The 19,799-nt window shown below is 37.3% G+C and overlaps 2 protein-coding genes across 2 annotated transcripts; one reads left to right on the top strand and one right to left on the bottom strand.

Annotated features, from left to right (window-relative positions):
• Nucleotides 1–5,346: 5,346 nt before the first annotated feature.
• On the top strand, nucleotides 5,347–8,649 carry LOC115629139 (exosome complex component RRP45). The gene is made up of 4 exons (XM_030525487.1): nucleotides 5,347–5,840; nucleotides 5,905–6,498; nucleotides 8,205–8,378; nucleotides 8,444–8,649. The coding sequence occupies exons 1-4, from the start codon at nucleotides 5,384–5,386 to the stop codon at nucleotides 8,482–8,484; spliced, it is 1,266 nt and encodes a 421-aa protein (XP_030381347.1). The 5' UTR covers nucleotides 5,347–5,383; the 3' UTR covers nucleotides 8,485–8,649.
• A 2,317-nt stretch (nucleotides 8,650–10,966) lies between these two features.
• LOC115629123 (histone deacetylase complex subunit SAP30 homolog) lies at nucleotides 10,967–13,074 on the bottom strand. Its single transcript, XM_030525460.1, has 2 exons — nucleotides 12,469–13,074; nucleotides 10,967–12,373 (listed from the first exon to the last, which is right to left on the bottom strand). Exons 1-2 carry the CDS (start codon nucleotides 12,862–12,864, stop codon nucleotides 12,245–12,247), a joined length of 525 nt encoding a protein of 174 aa, XP_030381320.1. The 5' UTR covers nucleotides 12,865–13,074; the 3' UTR covers nucleotides 10,967–12,244.
• Between the last annotated feature and the right edge of the window lie 6,725 nt (nucleotides 13,075–19,799).

Below are 19,799 nucleotides of genomic sequence, written 5' to 3'. Positions count from 1 at the left end.
AGGTGAACTTCCGTCACTGAGTTATATGCGCCCATAGCAGCAGCAAAAAGAGAAAGAAGAAGAGCGAACTTGTTGCTGCAGTTTGTGGGGGTTGTACTGGCGAGAATTTGTTTTGCTAATAACTTTTCTTAGAATTGACCGAATTGAATAAAACAACAGTAGACAATTATATATAAATTATGTGTGCAAAGTTTGGTTTAGGTAGCATTTGAAATGTGGACGCTATTGACGAAATTCTGTAGCAGGGGAAGGGGGGAAAATTAAAAAAAATAAAATAAACTCGTCCTTTCTCGGACCTAGGAGAATCTGGATGCCAACTTTGGTTATTCTAGCTTTTATAGTTTCTGAGATCCTTGCGTTCATCCAGACGGACGGACGGACATGTCTTGATCGATTTCTCTCGTCATGCTGATTCAGAATATACATACTTTGCACAAACCTAATATACCCTTTTTACCCTACGGGTACAGGGTAAAAAAGTACAAGAGTATAATAGGTTTGCAGGAGCTGAAAAATGTAATAGGCAGAAGGAGGCGTGGCAGACCCCACAAAGTATATTCTTTATCAGCATGATAAGACGAATCGATCTATTTGTATCTGTCTGTCTGTCCGTCCGTCCGTATGAACACCTGGATTTCAGAGACTATAAGAGCTAGAGACACCAAATTTTGCACAAAGATGCCTTATGTGTGTACGCTATACGAGTTTGTTTTATTTTTTGAATTTTCCCCCACTTCCCCTCTATCGGGAATGTCCCGATTTTCCACTCGTATAATCGCCCATATTTCAGAGACTTTAAGAGCTAGAGACACCAAATTGTAGTCCCAGATGCCTTATGTGAATACGCAGAAAATGTGTATTTTGGAATTTCCCTCCATCTTCCCCTCTTCCACGAAATCACTGATTTTCCCAACCCTTGGAATTTCTTGGAATTTTTCAATGAAATTTGGCAAATCTGCCCGCAGCTGTTGTTGATGCTGGTGCTTTGGTTGACTGCAAACATGCTCACACAGACACGAATAGCCGCGCATAAACATACATACACTCACATAGACGCAATTGCTTTGTATATGTGCAATTATACACCCTTTACGTGAGTACGAATACTAAAGGAGGTAAAGTCGATCCAAAAATTTTTTTTAATTCTCTTAATTTTTTTAATTTCTGTAATTATTCTTAACACATGTACAGAGTATTTCAAAGTCGGGACACCCGACTTAAGCTTTTTTACTTGTTTTTTTGCCACGCAAGGGGAGCCACCTTATAAAAAAAAATGTTGAATATGAAAACTGCTCTGATTATAAATGCCAGCCACTTTATTTTAATACACACATACATATGTATGTGTTCTCTTTTTGCTTTTGAAAACTTTTGCCATCTAATAAACCTTTTTATGTTTTTGAAACTAATCAATTTAAATTTATGCATTATTTGAAGTCTAGGAATGTAACCCCTTATTTTGTATGGAGTACATGACAGGTTTAACACGATTTCGCTTAACAAGACGTAACCCCCATTTTAAGCGAGGGCTAGGTATACATACATACGTGCGTACACCCGCAGAAGTATGGAAAGCAATCGTAGTAAGTAGTTGAGTATGCTGCTATTGTGGAAATGAGCCGCTTCTTCACTGAAGGGATCAGGAATCTGTGAGTGTACATACTTGCGTAACTACGGCCGCATAAAGTACAAATAACCATTGACGGGAGTCCAAGAATGCTTTGACTATTTCGTTTTTACACACGATGTCTGAGGCACGGGTCAGTTGTCACCACCTCGCATACCACGTACTAGAGAATGTAGTATCTACTTTCTAGGGAGTGTACTACCAACTGAACATGATACATATGTATATAGTATATAAAAATAGCATCCTTCCCCTGCTTCGCACGGGTGTTTTACAAAATTTTTAAAAATTATAAATTTGCTATGAGTTACTAAAAAAGATTAAAATTATAAGCCTACATTATAAACATTCCTTTCGTAGGTCGATCCCTACTAATTCGAAGGCCTTGAGACTTTTTAATACTTAGTTAACGCGAAAGATGTTTTTACCGGAAATGAAAGCCATATAAATGATCGAATGGGATCATCGGTATCCTCGGTATATGAGCTAGTTCACTAGCTGCTGGGCCGTTGATAATAGTTTCTACACCTAAATTGTCCTGCAATTCCATAATAAGCAGCCTCGTCCCATTGCACATGCTCGGAAGGCTTAAATTTCTCAAAAGCATGATTGGAATTCTGATTTTTAGCTTCAATTCATGTGGCGGCTGTCCAGAAGGATTCAGTGAATTTAAAAATTCCTGTGGGTAATGGACTGTGTTCGATATTATTCACGATGTCGATGGATTTGTAATTTATTATTTGGCTGGCGACTTTTGACTAATATTGCCTTAATACTTAAACTGAGATAATGTTTCGAGTAGGATTGGGAAGTAACAGCATCGTGTTCGGGAATTTTTTAGGTAGTTTTTGTACACCTTGGGCTACCTTATTGGCATTTTAGTAAGGATCCCTACCTTTTTGGAAAAAAAATATAGGCTATGTTAACCGGGGATAGTGTAGCTTCTCAACAGTGAAAGAGTCCTTTAAATCAGTCCAGTACTTTCGGAGCCTTTTCAATTCAAATTAACAAACAATCAAATCTTTGATTGTGCCTCCCTTTTCGTGGTCTGGGTCACCCATTCTGCGCAGACACTTTATCAGCTCCGTATATTTGTATTCACACATAGATCGCCCTTTACGTTGCTTTAGCTCTAATGCTTCTCGTGATTGCATATTTAGACAGATTGTTGAATGACTTTTCCCAGGTCCTCTATGGTAGAGAGCTTTTTCTATGCTTGGTTATGTTCGATAGGTGTATGCAAGACTTGCCTAGCGTGAACTTCTAGCAGTTTCTTTAGCGTCTTCAGTTAAGCGTAATGAGTTAAGGCATAATGGCCTGTAGGCCTTCGGTCGCCTGCCTTGGGCAGGAATACAAGACGTGTCATGCCCAAGTCCACGGGCACATAAAGATACCACAGGCATCCCTCCTTGTAATTCTCAAATGTGTCTGGGTAATTGAAGTCCTGATCTCATCATCAGTACATCCGTACCTCCCGGAAAGGGCGCCTCGATCAAAACGGTCGCTTTTTCTGTTTTCTGTTTTGAATTGACTCAAGAACCGTACACCGCCACGAGGTTCTAAAGCAGCCCCTGTGCCACCATAAGAGGACCTCCATGAATCCTGTTATATACCTTTCCCGTCATATACCTTTCTTGATGTTACATCCCAGACAATACTTTCATCCATTTATTTGGCGAGTTTGAAAAGGCTCTGCATATCCTTTTTTGTTCTCTTAGCTTTGCTCCTGTCGCATTAAAGTTTCGGGTCTTCAAAAACTTCTGTATGGTAATGAATTCGAAAATGGTACGTCAGCACCTTTTGTCAGCCTTAGGTCTAGAGTCTAGACCAATTGAAGAGGTTCTACGTATGTGGGTACCTCCCCGATATTTTATATGCTCACGTTCTGTAATAGAATAAAGCTCTGCCCAGAGTCGGGTCTCTGTAGCAACTCCAGTTATGTCTTGCTTTCAGAACTCATTGAACTATTAGTTTTCTTTTAAACTGACACACTTGGCAGATTAACATTTACTTATCTTGCAATAAACACTTATCAGATTGTTGAAATGTTTCCCATTAATTGCAAAAGACAATACATATGTATGTTTATGTTTATTATTTAAATATACTTTTCGTTCAGACATACTTTTAATTGTTGTGCGGAAATCAAATGAAAAGTAAATGTATGCTTCGATATGTACAAGTATGCTTGTACATTTGTATTCAATCGCTTTCAAATAAATTCGTATAGTTCGTATATTTTTTTAACTATTGGAACATAATGAAGCTTCTCACCGAACTCGTTCTAAATCGTTTATACAAAAAGTGTCATTTCTGTAGCACCTATACATATACATACATACAGAAATATACACAGACTTTTTCGTAAACAGAAACAGTACATATACATACATATGTAGTAAATACATATACATATGAATTTGGAATTTATTGGAAAGAACAAACAGATCGGTGCCTGCCAAAAATAGAAGCTGCTTTTGAAATACTTAGTTTCAACTAAATCAAACATATCGAAAAATAGTCAGAATTTTAATTAAATTAAGCTCTTTATTAAGGCGAGTAAGCTAAAATAATTTGCATTGTGACGCCTTTCATATTGGTAAATGAAATTCAACAGCAACTTCAAATTAAAGTCTTGACACCAAAAATAATTAATTTGTGGGAATGTGTGACACTTGATAACATTTTAAGACTTACTAAATAAAAACATTTAAACCAGCTAAAAAATCGATCTAAGTATACATATGTATGTACAAAATAATAACTACGTAGATATTATTTCATATGTCTGTCCCCTAAAACTAAGACTGTATTCTTGTACGGTTATGGGAAAACAATTTTTAAATAAGAACATTTTAATATTTATACTATATATACTAGATTTGTGCGAATGTATGTAACATCCAGAAGGTGGCGTGGCAGACCCTACAAAGTATGTACATATGTATATATCAGCGTGACAAGAGGAGTCGATATAGCCATGTCCGTCTGTCTGTCCGTCCGTCCGTCTGTATGAGCACAAGGATCTCAGTAGGTGCAAGAGCTAAAGTAACCAAACTTAGTATCTAGGTTCCCCTAAGCCCTAGGATGATCAAGTTTGTTTTTTTACTCTGATGCTCTTGGAATTTAGAACACATTGCGTGCTTTGGGCCGAACAGAGATGAGCCAGAGCAGCAACAACAACAGCTGCGGGCAGAGCATATGCAGAGATTACACTTTTGGCTAAACTTCCTTTCAATTGCACCTATAACACAGAAAATTAGCATAAGGGTACATTTAAAATTCCGAGAATTATATATGTACATATGTATATGTATCTACTTTTGGGGGTCTACCATGCCTTCCTCTATGTGTTACATACATACCTTCGCACTAAACTAGTATACTCTTTCACCCTTTCGGTACAATGTAAAATTATGATTTTGCACTTATGCTGACACTTTTGGCAAATACATACATACATGCATATGTAGGTTAAAGTGATTGCTGGCATAAACGCATTTAAAAGTGTGTTTGCGTTGCAAGAGCAATTTATTTAAGCGCCATCAGGCCATAGAATGGCGCAACTCTGCTCAGTACAGAAATTGCTTTTCGCGCCACCTAGTGATGTTTTCTTAATCGAAATTGAATGAAATCACGAATATTAGTAGAAGATATCGATTTTAGCTATGAATACGATATACGATAACAACACAGACAGCACTAGTGGCAGCACTACGCAAGTTCAGCACGTTTTTAAATGCCGGCACCTAAAACATGTTTTTAAACTCCAATCTCTTTGAACCTGGAAAGTCAAAACTCGAGCGTAACTTTGTGCAGGTCTTGACAAAGCAGAACAATCGCCTAGATGGACGCAGTGCTGACGACTTTCGAGATGTGGAACTCACATTTGGTGCCGAATGGGGCATAGTGGCATTGACAGTGGGCCAAACAAGAGTCCTCGCCGAGGTTACCTGTGAGATTGACGCTCCAACAAGCGCACGTCCAAACGAAGGTGCGTTATTCCTCAATGTGGACATTGATGGTGTATCATTTCTGGACGAGGTCCAGACCACACACGATCAGCGTGTACTCGCTCTGAACTCTCTGCTGGAACGCACATTTCGCAGTTCGCGTTGCCTAGACTTGGAGTCACTGTGCATTGCGTCGGAGCAGCATGTTTGGTATGTGCGTGTAAACGTCAAGGTGCTCAATCACGATGGCAATCTATATGGTAATGCCAAAAACTAAAAACATCGATACAAAGTATAGGTCTAATACTCGTAGTGGTCTTTCAGATGCCTGTACCACTGCCGCGCTAGCAGCCCTCATGCATTTTCGCCGCCCCGATGTAACCTACAATGACAAGCAGATACGAACCTATAGTGAGAAAGAGCGTGAATTGGTGCCTATGCTGTTCCTGCACTATCCCGTCAGCGTCACATACTGTGTATACAAAAGCAGTTCAAAACCGGTGGTCGATCCCACGCTGCTCGAGGAGAATGCTGCTGATTCTGTTATTGTGCTCAGTTTTAATTCATATCAGGAGCTTTGCACTTTAAATGCTGGCGGCTCTGCACCTACCACTGCCCACATTATAATGCAGTGTGCGCGCAATGCGTCGCGTCGTTGTAAGAGCATGGTTCAATTTATTCGCAAAGCCCTGGCGCTGGATACAGAGCGGCGTCAGGCGAAACAACCAGTCGGATTGCTAGAGCTAATGCGCAGTACAATGCCCAAAATAACATATAATCGATTAATGAACGAGGAATCAGATGTGCCTGTGACAAACAATGAACCTGTTAGCAACATGGCCACAGTAGCTACTCCACAACACCAGGAGCCGCAGAATATGATTAAAGAGCAACGCAAACAGAACAAACAGGAGCCAGGTGTGTATAAGTAGTTAATGTCTTCCAAAGGCCAAGAGCATGCGATACAAATTATTTTTCGAAGCAATTTCCGAGCAATGGTTGTTTCCCCAATGTTTAAAACGCATAGAAGCTATACTATCATTTTATTAGGTTAAATGTCCACAGTTCTTTATGATACAGCAGCAAAAAGAAGCCTCTGTGCAAAGATTCTACGTGAAAGCTTTAAAACTAAGAAAGAAGTAGTAAATCAAGGAGGCAGAAGTTCAGGCGATTTGGATGGCCCCGTCCTGCTGATCATTTAGTGATATATAACATATGTTTTAAAGTTATTGCCCTTATATTTTGTACATAGGTTTCCTATTCCTACAGCCACGTTAATTGTGAAAACAATTTGGTAACATAGCAGCCATAAGAACGACTTTTTATTGTTTTTAAAGCTATCTCGGTTTCATATAATGTTATTGCATATTCAAGTTTGAATCAAATCGGACTCCCAATTCATGCAGTTGCCATATGAACGATCGGCCGATTATGCATTGACTTCTTTATTTTCTAGTTATCTGGCGGCTTCATACTTGTATAATGTTACTGCGTTTTGTTTTGTTTGTTGAATGTTTTTGTTTGTTTTTTGTTTTTGTTTTTTTCTTGAATGATTATTGTTATGTTGCATGAGAATTTTGAATAATGTTCGTATTGCTGCACAAATAAGAGTCGTAGGTCCAGACGGGCTTTATAGTGGTGCAATACAATATAACTTTACATGCCAATTTTACTTTTACTTGTTGGCTTCTATGCGATAGTAACCCCTAAGTGTTCTAAGTGTCCGCGAGACCATGGCGCGGCTTAGAGCTCTTCTGTTGGGTTTACTTTTTGCAAATGTATAGTATATAAGAAGCAGGCAGCCCATTCTTAATCAGTATGACAGGGAAAATCCATCTAGCCGTTTGGATTAACGCCTACATTTTGGAAGCAGCTGAACCCACAGTGACCACACTTTCTATGCAGACTCTCCTAATCCGTAGGTGAAATATTTAAGTTAGTTTTTTATAGCCTTTTAACCAAACTAGGTATCCAGATTCTCCTCAGTCCGAGAAAGTACGAGTTTGAGTTCTTTTCGATACATCCCCCAATTCTCAATTCGTGTTTTTTCCATAACTCCCGTAATTCTGGTAATTTTGAAATCTAACTACATCCCGATTGTTATTATGTGTCCGTATGCCAAGTTTCATCATGATAGGTCAATTATTAAGAAAGTTATAGCCATACAAATAATGTCAGCACAAGCTCTGCCTGCAGCTTTTGTTCTTGTTTCTAGATTTAGATTGCGCTTTACTTGCATAACTGGAAAGTATTAAATGTAATTTACACAAGAATTCGAAAAACAACTTCATTTTAAGTCTTGTTAATAGCGTCCTTTCTCATTCTAAATGAGTACATTTTGTAATAGGTCATTAAATTATTAAAATAAAATAAAATCGGATTAATAGACACCATGGATTTTAGGATTGACAATTTCAAGACACTAATTTTCTCATCGATATCGACATGTCGATTCCTGCTGCACAAAAAGGTTATACTTGTAGAAGTACATATTTAATAAACGAAATTTATACAAATATGTGCGAAAATTATTTGCCTGTGTAAACGAGTCTTCACAACCATTACTCAAAAACATTACCAACAATATTTGAAATAACAAAATTTATCTTTTTTATTTTGCACAGTAACTCCTATGGATGATTCTACTTGGCTACCGTCAACAGATGAGGTAAAAGATAAGGATAATCCAAAGCTGAAAATTAAAGAGACTTTGCCGCAAGTGAAGGAAACAAGGCCCAAAGGAAGTAATAATAATCGAGGGAAAGGCAAGGGCGGCAAAAATCAGAAACCAAAACGAAGTATTGGCTCTTCAAAATATAATATATCTTATTCACTACATTGATTTGCCTTCCTTTTCTTGCAGCCGAAAGTGATTCAGAGGAGGAGACCAAGCCAGTCATCTAATAGATCACCAGTTAAAGTATTTTTAATTGCTTAGCATTTAGGGCTTATGAATAAGTCGAAATCGAAGACTATCTTAGACCTTTCTTTTTGTACACGGGTGTAACAATTATAACATTAAAATTATGTGTGAAGAATACATAGTAAATACATACTCCATATCTATAACTGAGAGTATTCAAACATATTAATGTTACATTTTAAATCGGCTTTTCAATTGGTTTTATACGGTTGCACTGCTTCTAAATTCTATAAGACGTTATTTACAAGGCGTCTGGTATATGGTTACAAAAATATGGTAATTCATATACACTGAAACACTGTACATATGTGTAGAATAATTATAGTAATTTAAGAAAGTTAAAAACACACATGTGTAACCGATTCGCACGTCATGCAGCCTCCTAGTGCCCTGTTACATACTTTGCAAAAATTACATGCCCTTTCTACCCTTCGGGTACAGGGTATACAAATAAAATAAACTTGCACAGCGTAAACACATAAGGCATCTTTATGAAGAATTTGGCGTCTCTATTTCTTATAGTCTCTGAGATCCAGATCCACTCGAATTGTCACGCTGATGAAGAATATACGTACACCTAATTCTGTTTTAACACGGTAGATTGGTTCCTAAAAAAATGTAAAAAAAAACCGTGGAAAATAGACATTAATCATATGCAAAAATGCTAAATGGAATAAATCAAAATCGTGCACAAAAGACCATGTAAAAACATAATTAAATTTATATATGTACGTACATACTTTGGGGGGTCTACCACGCCTCATTCTGCCTGTTCCATTTTTCATATATATATGATCTTATATATTTCATGTAATTCGGATTCGCATATATTTAATGCAAAGTTAAATTATCTTCATTGAAATGCGTGTTGTCTTTGATGGGCGATTGTAATAGCTATAAGAATCGTAAGGAATCGCAGGCCACAAAATATAGATGCACCTAATACCATTTTTACACGGTACATTGGTTCCAGAAACAACCGTGTAAAAAAAGACATTGATCATATGCAAAAAGAGGTGATTCGTTCCTTATCTTTAAAGAAATATATCTGAGTTTTTTAATTTTCAAACCATATTATATCAAAATCGTGTAAAAACAGAATTAGGTGTATTTATAAATTAGGATAAGCATGACGAGGTGAATCCACCTTCCGAAGTCAGTCTGCCTGTTCGAATCACTACTCCTCCCATAGTTTAAGGCGTATCGCATTATAACTTTGCCCCAGGGTTTCCTTTTGCCGGACGCATAATATTAGCATATGTCGAGATCATGCATTTCAGATTACTACTATATTTCCTAACCTGACATAGAGAAAATTTGATTTGAAAAACAAGAAAGGAATGCTAAAGTTGAGCAGGCTCAACTCTTAAAATACCGTGTACCCACCACACAAAAAACAAATTTAAAAAAAGGAATTTAAAAAATTTAATGAATTTTATTATATAACTAAATTTTATGTTATATATTCAACACATGCATAGATAGGTAAGTGTTTATGTTCAATTTCAACAGCATACATCTACATCAGAATCATAAATATGTACGTACATATATGCATGTATGTATGTGTGTGTGCAGTACCGTATTAACTTAAAGCGGCAGAGCTTGGGCATCATGATGAAACTTGGCTTACGGACATATAATCACTAGCGAAATGTAAATAAATATGTGAGTTCAAAATTCCAAGAATAAGGTGAGTTAGAGAAAATCACTAATAGCGGGGGAGTGGGGGTGCATCGAAAAAAAACTCAAGCACGTACTTTCTCGGACTGAGGAGAATCTGGATACCAAGTTTGGTTCATCTAGTTCCTATTCTTTCGGAAATCCTTGCGTTCATACAGACAGATGGACATGGCTAGATCGACTCGGCTTGTCTTCCTGATCAAAAATCGATATACTTGGTGGGGTCTGCAACGCCTCCTTTTGTGTATTACATACATTCGCACAAAACTAGTATAGCCTTTTATCCTTTAGGTACAGGCTGTAAAAATAAAGAAGTTTCGATTTAACTGGCCAACTGGCATTGGCTTTTAAATTGAGACTAGATCGCCAAAAAAAAAGAGGCAGACTGTCAGAAGGATTAGCCACCATACATATGTAAGTACATAGCTCTATCGATTCGTATATGTGTGTATATTTTTGCCCCAAATATTTGATTATTCCATGTTTTTTGTGCCAATGCGTGTTACGTGAATATCTATGCTTAGATCTGAAAACCCACTTAATATATAAACCCACCCTTTTTGTTTTTCAGTGGCCCGGCTGCAGCAATTGGATAACACGATTTGCAAATAAAATGAAAAAATATTGTTTATTGCCATGCACATTTCCATTAAAAACTTTTATATTTTAGTTTTTTGCTGACTGGATAATTGATCCAACTTATAGACGAGATTAAAAATTACATGTACAAGTAATTTATGCGCTAATTAATTAATTAAATAGCTACGGCATTAGTATATTAATATATATCATAAATTATAAAAGTTGCATAAAAATTTTATTTACGTAGAATGTTATGAAGTTTTTCTAATTGATTTTTATTATATATTGGCAGATTACATTTGTTGCTGCAAGTATGTATATTTGTTTGATTGCATTTTGGCCATGTGCAGATGATTATTTAAAAAAATAAATAAGACTAATGAACATTTTTGTTGCATACACTTTTTGGTGTTTCATTATAATTATTGAGAATGATTGATATTGCCACTTCTTTAATTATTCTTGTTTTTGTTTACTTTTTTTAGTTTGTTTTTCTCTTGCTGGTGTCGACGCCCACAGAAAGTTTATATAATTTACATAATTTATTATTTCATATCTTGTGCAAGTAACAGATTTTAACAACGATGAAAATGACTACTTTTCTCGGATATATTTAATTAGGCCTGCTTCGAATTCCTTAAGCTCTTCACTTTTCGGACTCACAGCAAAGTTTATAAGTTTCGATATTCAAGGCAAAGTCAGTTCATAATATATTTATTAAATAGTGCGTGCTATTCCGTTGTATCGAAGATAGAATCGGAAGTCGGAATAGGCCTAAATATATATATATATATATATCTTCTTTTTTTTTTTGTATATTTTAAAGCGACTTATAGATTTTACAATTATTTGACCTGCCAGGCTGAATGTCTCAAGACCAATCTAACAATTGTCGCTGATAAAATTGTTGGCAGCACCCGAAATACTTAGCTTTATCACGCCAGCCAAGAAAACGTTATAATTTACCTACTTTGAATTAAACAATTACCATCGTGCCGAGACGTTCAGCCTGGGAGTCCAAAATTATATACATGGTCATTCTCGTTAAAGTATTTTAGGAGCACCAGTAGTGTTGTTGCAATGCGCTGTCGTCGCTATTTGCTGCAGAGATGCGCTGATGTCAACTAGAATATATAGCATGTATTTGTGTGTGTCTGTGTGTGTGTGTGTACGTGATTTGCTGTAGCTGTTGTTATTGGTATGCAGGTGTTTCTGTTAGCGAGTGTTGTATGTTTTGTCTGTTCGACATTTATTTATTTTTTTTTAGACATACATACATAATAGATAATGTCGTACGCTATGCTGACGTATGTACATATGTATGTATGTAGTTGGGCGACGACAAAACCAGAGCGAACGCGTATATTCTCAACTATTCATATATGCATGGATCTGTGTACATAAGTGTGGGAGCAGGACAGCTAGCTACGATGCGTAGCCGGCATTAATAGCGCTGATGCTGCTGCTGTCGCCTGTTCAAGTGGTATCATTACCTATGCCATTTTTTTGATCCAACTTATTGGTGCCGGACTTAACCATATATACAAAGAAAGTTATAATATCCTTCTCCTTGATGGGTATTGTTTTAAAATGCTTCATAATGGTCTGGACAAAAATAGAACAAAAATATTAATAAGCAAAATAATTGCAAAGCGTAAAAGGCACGAGATGCTTCAATTATACTTCTACAAATTACTTACATCGGCTAACTGTGCGCGCTTCATGCCTTGCCTCGTCTGCACCTTAAAGTGACGCTTATAGCGACGTAACGTGCTAACACCTAGTTGGTATAGATCTGGAAATTCGTGCAAATCGGTGTCCGTCTCGTTGCTATCATCCTCGGAGTCCTTGCGACGTCGCTTAGTGCGCACCGATTGTATTCTCTCCTTATGATAATCGCAAATATAAATATGCTGCGCACTGGGGTCGCTGCTTAATTTAAGGCGCTTCTGTGCGACTGTTTTTTGGATACGTTTGCTATAGCTCGCGTAGCCAGCTTGATTGCGACAACGCTCCATGTCATCGATAAGGCAGCATGTTTGGTCCGTGTGGCCGCCACGCGAATCCTCTTCACCGGTGCTAAAGCCGTTGTTCATTGTTCAAGGAGGGAGGTTGGAAGTATGGCTGTTGTTTTGGTCCTGGGCGGCTCTTTTTAATACGGCGCCGGGCGCACTTTACAAGTTTTCCCCAGTTTTCTTCTTTCTATTATTGCACACGCGCGAACGATGAGGTAACAACGCAACAATAATATATTTCTATAAAAACGCAATAAAAGTAAAAGTTTTTGCATATAATGCGCACTGTTTTAATACTTTTCGACACTTTCCTATGTGGAGGTGCTTTATGTGTTCTCGATTTTCAAAGACTCGATTGGCGAGAAATCGATTAGTATGGACTCATTGCAAAAGATTCGATTGGCAGTGAAACTAAAATATATAAATTTATTAAATATATTACTCAAGGTCAAGTTAAATAAACGTCGCATTAGTTTTTTTATCTCCACCAGAATATAATAAATTTAAATGTATGAACTATAAACCGAATGTAACGATTATTGAGAAACAAAATAGTTGGCACCTACGAAAAGTGGCAACTATTCGATTCTGCGATGTGTGACCAGATCGTTTGTACTTTAAATAATTATGAGTCAAATGGTTGTACAAATTAAGAAGTTCCTGACGTTGGTGATTTTTATGTTCGACCGACTAAGGATTTATTATTCAATTAACACAGTGCATTGTTGCACTAATAAAGGACAAGAGCTCGTGTATTCAGAACGGTTTAATATCCAAAAGTCAACTAGCCGCTAAGAACATTATTTCTTATAACTAAAGCTAGCCCTGTACCTCAAACATGCTGACACCGCGCCTCGTGCATGGTGTCTCATATCAGCTGCTTACATCACGGAGCGTTGCACTCTGCAATGACGGTTTTCGGTGTGCAATATCCTCGGACGTTGCTGATCTTGCACTATTATCACGCCAGCTCTGCTATGTCGATTTGGCAACTTCTTTATCGCTGAGTGGTCGTGTTAACTCCTCCCCCACTTAAGTGAAGGACGTCCTCGGACTTCTTATAACCATCAATGACAGCCAGGATGTCTTGTTGACTTCGAAACGCCTGACGCTTCTTGTAGAATCTGAAAGAGGCGTAGCAACAAACCAAAAAGGTACTCACAGTCAATCCAGATATTATGGGCTGCTTTATCAGTTCCTTCTCGATTTCGCCAATGTAATGCGTGTTTTCGAGACTCAGCCTTTGTTAGTATGGTAGGCTTAATATCTCCTGGTGGGCTGTTATGTTGACCAACGTTGACGCTGCTGGGCCAGTAGACTTGTTCACATAACTCTTCAGGTTACGGTTTAAAGAACCATTCAAACAGACATCTTCGTCGAAGGTAAGGAGGAACATGCCGGATACAATTTGCACTTCGTTATCCCTAGTCTTGATAGCCGCTGTTTCGTCGTTGATGATGATGACGCCGTCGTCGATGATCGTGAATGGCTCGAGATGGCTGGGTCGAGTGGTGCAATGGGCCGTGCCACCAGAGTGTAGTTGTTGAGCGCACGTAGTATAGTAGTAGTATCTTCTACAGAAAGTTGTTGTGAGCGCAGCGCTGCAGTTTCCGATTGGAAATATTTCATTCCCGCAATCAGCTATGATGTCTTCGTCAGCTATGTTAAGGATGGTGTTATTGTGTTGTACAGGGTACAAGAGAATCTTCTTACATATTAATATATTTGGCTTAGGGTATTTAATTAGAAAATGTAACAAATCATTACTTAGTATAACTCTGATTTGGACTACTTCCATCAAGTCAGTAATGGCTATGTTCGTAGAACGCTCATTGATTACGTTATTTAAATCGTTAGTGTCTAATATTGCTGGGTTAATAATTCCAATCTTTGTGAGTGTAACAGATAACATTAAAGTTTCAAGTTCCGAAATTAATATTATATTCCCCGAGAGCAAAGTTTCGTATACTTGTAAGTGTTCTGTGTTTATATGGCTATTCTTTGAATTCTTTATTAGCATGTTTACTGTGTCTGTTAACTTATTTAGCTGTCGTTGCGTTTTTGTATTAATATTTACGTGCCTATTTGCAAATTCAATGAGCTCCTGTTGTATCAGTTTCAATTTTTCAAAGTCGTTCTCGTGTGTCGTATGTCCGAGTCTAGTATCTGTTCCATGTGTGATTAAGGAAAATGATTCCTCAACTTCTCTGTTTCGCCCATCATTTCCGCGTACATTGTTAGATTAGTCGAGTGTTTTAAATATTGGAAATCTTTCCAAATTGTCGTGTCTCCGTCCATGATTGGTATGTAGTCCGCGTTCGAGTAGTCAGTCAGTTTAGCGTTTGTCATTGTGACAAGAAGTAGCATAGTCCAGATCCTAAGTAAAAAAGGAAACCCATATTATAGTTACCTTATATTATCCTTATGAACCACCCTCCCTTTAATCAAGACTGTGGTCCCCAAGTCTGCTTCTACCGTTTCCTCGATGTACAAGGATGTCAGTTTATTTCCCAGTCTCCTATTTGATCTTACGAGGACTCTGTCTCCTACTTGGAAATTTCTATTTTGTCTTACTTCATTTAACCTTTGCATTTGTATATTCTGTGCTTTAAGGACTTTATCTCTTATTTCTACGTCAAGCTCTGGAGGAGAAGAATGAATCACATCAATAGGTCGTTTGTCGGTAACTGAATGTATTGTCCGGTTGTATTCTATAGTTGCCTGAAGTATTAGTTCGGTTGTATCGGCAATATTTCTTCCAGCTCTCAGACATCTTGCGATTTCAACAAGAGTACTATGGAATCTCTGTACCTGTCCATTCGAAGTGCTATGAAGCGGTGGTGCGTTTACAACCTGAACGTTAAATCGATTGTTTAGAAGTGATTTTAATGTTTCTGATTTTATGGAAGGTTCATTATCGCAATATATTGTTTTAGTGTACTTGTAGAAGTTTTGAGCTGCAAGATCGCCGGTTGTATGTTTATTATTGTTCTGGAGGCGATAGGTTGGACAATCGAAAACTTTGACAGCTTGTCTATACAAGTGAGGAAATATTTCTTGTCAGTTGAAAATATGTCGACGTGCAATATCTCGCCCACACGCAATGGTATAGGTGTCTCTCCAAGTACCTGCTTCTGAGGGTGCCGATCATACTTCTCTTTTTGACAAATTCTGCAATTTGCAACCACCTCGTTTGCAATTTGGGTCATCTTGGGAAAAAAATAATCTTGGAGAATCTGTTTTACGTTTTCTTGAGCGTCCCTATGAGCTCTATTGTGCTCTGTGAAAACTATTTCTTTCTGCTCGCCCTTATTCAAAATATCGGTTACCATATGTTTTGCATAACGGAATGTCGTCGTAGGGTATGTTTCTATTAGTTTATGTTGAATGAATGCTAGTGTTGGTAGTTGACAGAAAATTGCGTTTACTACGTCCTTCTTGACTGCGTCACATACCCTCTGAATTAACGTTTCTCTACTTGGGAAATGTATGAGGTGACGAGTTTTCTCACCAAGCATAGTAACAGTCCTATCTGAGGCAGATCCACCTTCTTCTATTACTATTTGATTTCGAAAGCAGTTGACTGGTTTGTCTGTTGATTCAACTGTGTGAGTGACAACTCGCTATGTATCGTTGCAATATCGGACTGTGCATCTTCCTCCAAAGCGTAGATGCCTTGTCTTGACAATGCATCTGCAACGCAATTTTCCTTCCCTGGCTTGTAAAATATTTGAGCATTATGCTCGTCTCGGTAGCAGGGAGTTGTGCCTAAAATATTAACTTGGTCGTACACTACAAGGTCATCATTAATGTCATCTGCCTCTTGGTTTGCGTCAGTCTGGTATGCAAAAGTGTCTGGGTCCGGCAGAGAGTCATCGTGGGTCAAATGATTCATTCTTTGGTGTTTTGGTCCCGAAAACCTTGCAGTTCCACTGTTTGGTCTTTTGTCGGCCTGTCCCTGAGTGTTAGTATTACCCTGGTTTTGATACCTGACCTGTCTAAACCTTGATGAATTGTCTACCTCCATTGGCTGTGGTTGTTCTTGTCTCTGAGGAGGTCCGTTAGGAAGTGCCTGACGTTTACTAAAATGGGGGTTTTTTCCAATATGTGTTATTACCGTTTTCCCCTGCCGGCACTCTGTCTCTGCCTTGTTGCTCATTCCTTTGGGCCCTTTCCTCTATACTTCGAGCATAGTTACTGGCGAACGTGTAGTGTTCGTGATTGGATTCAACCTCTTGGGCCAGAGCCAAAGCGGAAGGAAGATCTTTCGGTCCTGCCGAAAACAGAACGTTGCTCAATGATTTCTTAGTTCCTGAAATGAACACTCGTAAAGCGTCCATTCTATACTTTTCATTCAGTGCGACAGCTATGGTGTTGTCGTAAGTCATGATCGTTTTGTTCGTTAATAAGGTGAGTTTCTTTTCTACTTCGTCATAGTACTGTAGGAGTGTCAAATTTCCCTGTTGGAGTGTCGACATTTCTTGCTCTATTAAATATATGGGGCGTTTGTCCGCATACGTAAAGTCGAGTCGATTTATAATCGCTTTAAAATTCAGGGGCGTGTCGAATGATGCTAGCACCATGTCCGCTGGTCCCTTAATCTTGTTTCTCATTATATCTAAAGCCTGGTGTGTTGAACTACCGTCATATTTCTCGTAAGTTTTATAAGCGGTGTGTGCCGCTTTCCTCCATAAGACGTACGTCTCATGTTTTCCTTCGAAGTCCGGCAAAGATTTCACAATGTCTAATGTTTCACTGCACTTAATCATTGCACGAATTTCCGCGTCCCTGTATTTTTCCACTTCTGGAGCCCCAACACAGACACTGCCTAAACGTTGGTTCAGATCCTGTATCTGTGCATCAAAACTTTTTTTTTGAGCGGCAAGTGCATTGTTGACTGCCGCTTCTATTACTGTCTGTAATTGCTCTGAAGACACAGCCATACCTAACTCTTTTTCGTTTTGGTTTTTTACACGGACCTTACTATCAAGTTTTTTTTAATTTGTCCAGCAAATCTATGTCGCTATCACACATAAGTTCTGTCACTACGCAAGGATTGGTATTTTAACTTTGTAACAAATTTTATTATATTCTTCTTTAAATTTGAATTGATTTAAACAAAAATTTTTCAATCTTTTTTTGTATTTATTTTTTTAGTTTGTAAATTGTCAATGAGCGATCTACTTACATGCTCTTATCTAGATCTAATTCTACTTGTAGTGTTGCCGCCGCCGTCGGTGTTGCCGTTGCCGCTTCTGTTGGTATTGTTGCCAGTAGAATTTCCTCTTTATTTTGTTGCTGCCGTCGGTGTTGACGCTGTATGTTGCTTCAGTTATTGTTGTTATAACAATTTTATTTAAATAATTTGTTATTTAATTTTTGTTTTCTGCTGCTGCCATCGGTGTTGACGCTGTATGTTGCTTCAGTTATTGTTGTTACAACAAATTTTATTTTTTTTATTTATTATTTAACTTTTGTTTTCTGCTGCTGCCGTCGGGGTTGACGCTGTATGCTGCTTCAGTTGCTGTTGTTGTAACAGTTTTATCAAATTAATTTATTATTTAATTATATTATATATATATTATTTAATTATTTCTTATAACTAAAGCTAGCCCTGTACCTCAAACATGCTGACACCGCGCCTCGTGCATGGTGTCTCATATCAGCTGCTTACATCACGGAGCGTTGCACTCTGCAATGACGGTTTTCGGTGTGCAATATCCGAAACCCAAAACAATAAATATAATCATTAAGATATCAATGTGTTTTTTAATAGCAGCGTTTAAGAAATTTTTTAAATTGTATTTTAATTCGCGCCCTTTCAAAAATGTAATTGATTTGGCGCATTTCATCGATAAAAATAACCAATCGAGTTTTCTTGTGGCTTTTGTGACGTTTTTTTGAAGGCCCCACTAAGAGGTTACCAAAAATTGTTCTCTTACATTGCGCATTTTTCCTTTCAGCTTAGATGATCAACTTAAGCTTCGTTACACGCAGAGCTGTCAAAAAATTGATTCTGCTCTTACTCGATTTATTTGATCTTTTTAGCCAAAAAATGTTAGAAATTACATTAAAATAAAAATTTCGATTCCATAAACAAAAGAACAACAGATTTAATTGCTTTCAAAACAAAGTATTAACCGTAAGTAACAAACAAACAACAAAATGCATTAAATTATTTAGAGAATAAATCAGAATGCAGAAAATTCAAATATAATCAATATTATTAATCCAACCAGAAAAAAGTAAAATCAAACAACAACAACAGCTGCGGCCAGAGCTTACAAATATGGCTATAAGTTTTTCAGCATTGAGCAATCTTGATAAAACTTAACATGCATACACATAATCACAAACTGGATGTACTTATCACATTTGTAATGTATTGTATTTTTGATATAAAAAAATATATAAAACTTAACGAAAATCCATTATCTTATGAGCTTTATTGTTTTGTTCAGAAATAATGATTATCGGTTGAGTTGTAAAATAAATCATTATATTGTGAGAGAATGAGAAACATTTAAAAAAAATGATCATTTTGTGATTTTTGTAACAGTGCAAGGAATTTTTCGAAGACAAAAATCTGCCAATCTTGGATTTATTGTATAAAATTTGACGGATCGTTCCTATAGCTATTTAATAGAACTGGTAACAGGCAATGTTTCATATCAATAAAAAAAATATATCTAAATAAATAAATAGAACATGAAATCAAATTTTAGAGTAGCACCGCCGTAAAAGCTGTTATACAAGTAGAGCTGCCACACACTTTAATTTATAGAATTAGAACCATGGCGCGAATCATAATCGCGCATATAATAAAATGTTATGCTTTTTAAATCTAAGTATAATACTAACTTTTAAATTTGTTGTAAATATTGTACATAATATTACTACTATATAGCATATATGTAAAAAAAAAAACGCTCATCCGTACAAAAGCTCAGTATTATACAACTGCGAATGGTCCAGTGGCACCTTTATTTAATGTGTGCAGTGTGCCCATCACATAT

Source organism: Scaptodrosophila lebanonensis, unplaced genomic scaffold, assembly GCF_003285725.1.
Source record: "Scaptodrosophila lebanonensis strain 11010-0011.00,11010-0021.00 unplaced genomic scaffold, SlebRS2 tig00000136-arrow-arrow-pilon, whole genome shotgun sequence".
NCBI lineage: Eukaryota > Metazoa > Arthropoda > Insecta > Diptera > Drosophilidae > Scaptodrosophila > Scaptodrosophila lebanonensis.
Note: the sequence above shows the minus strand (reverse complement) of the source record. Positions and strands in the feature narration are given on the sequence as shown.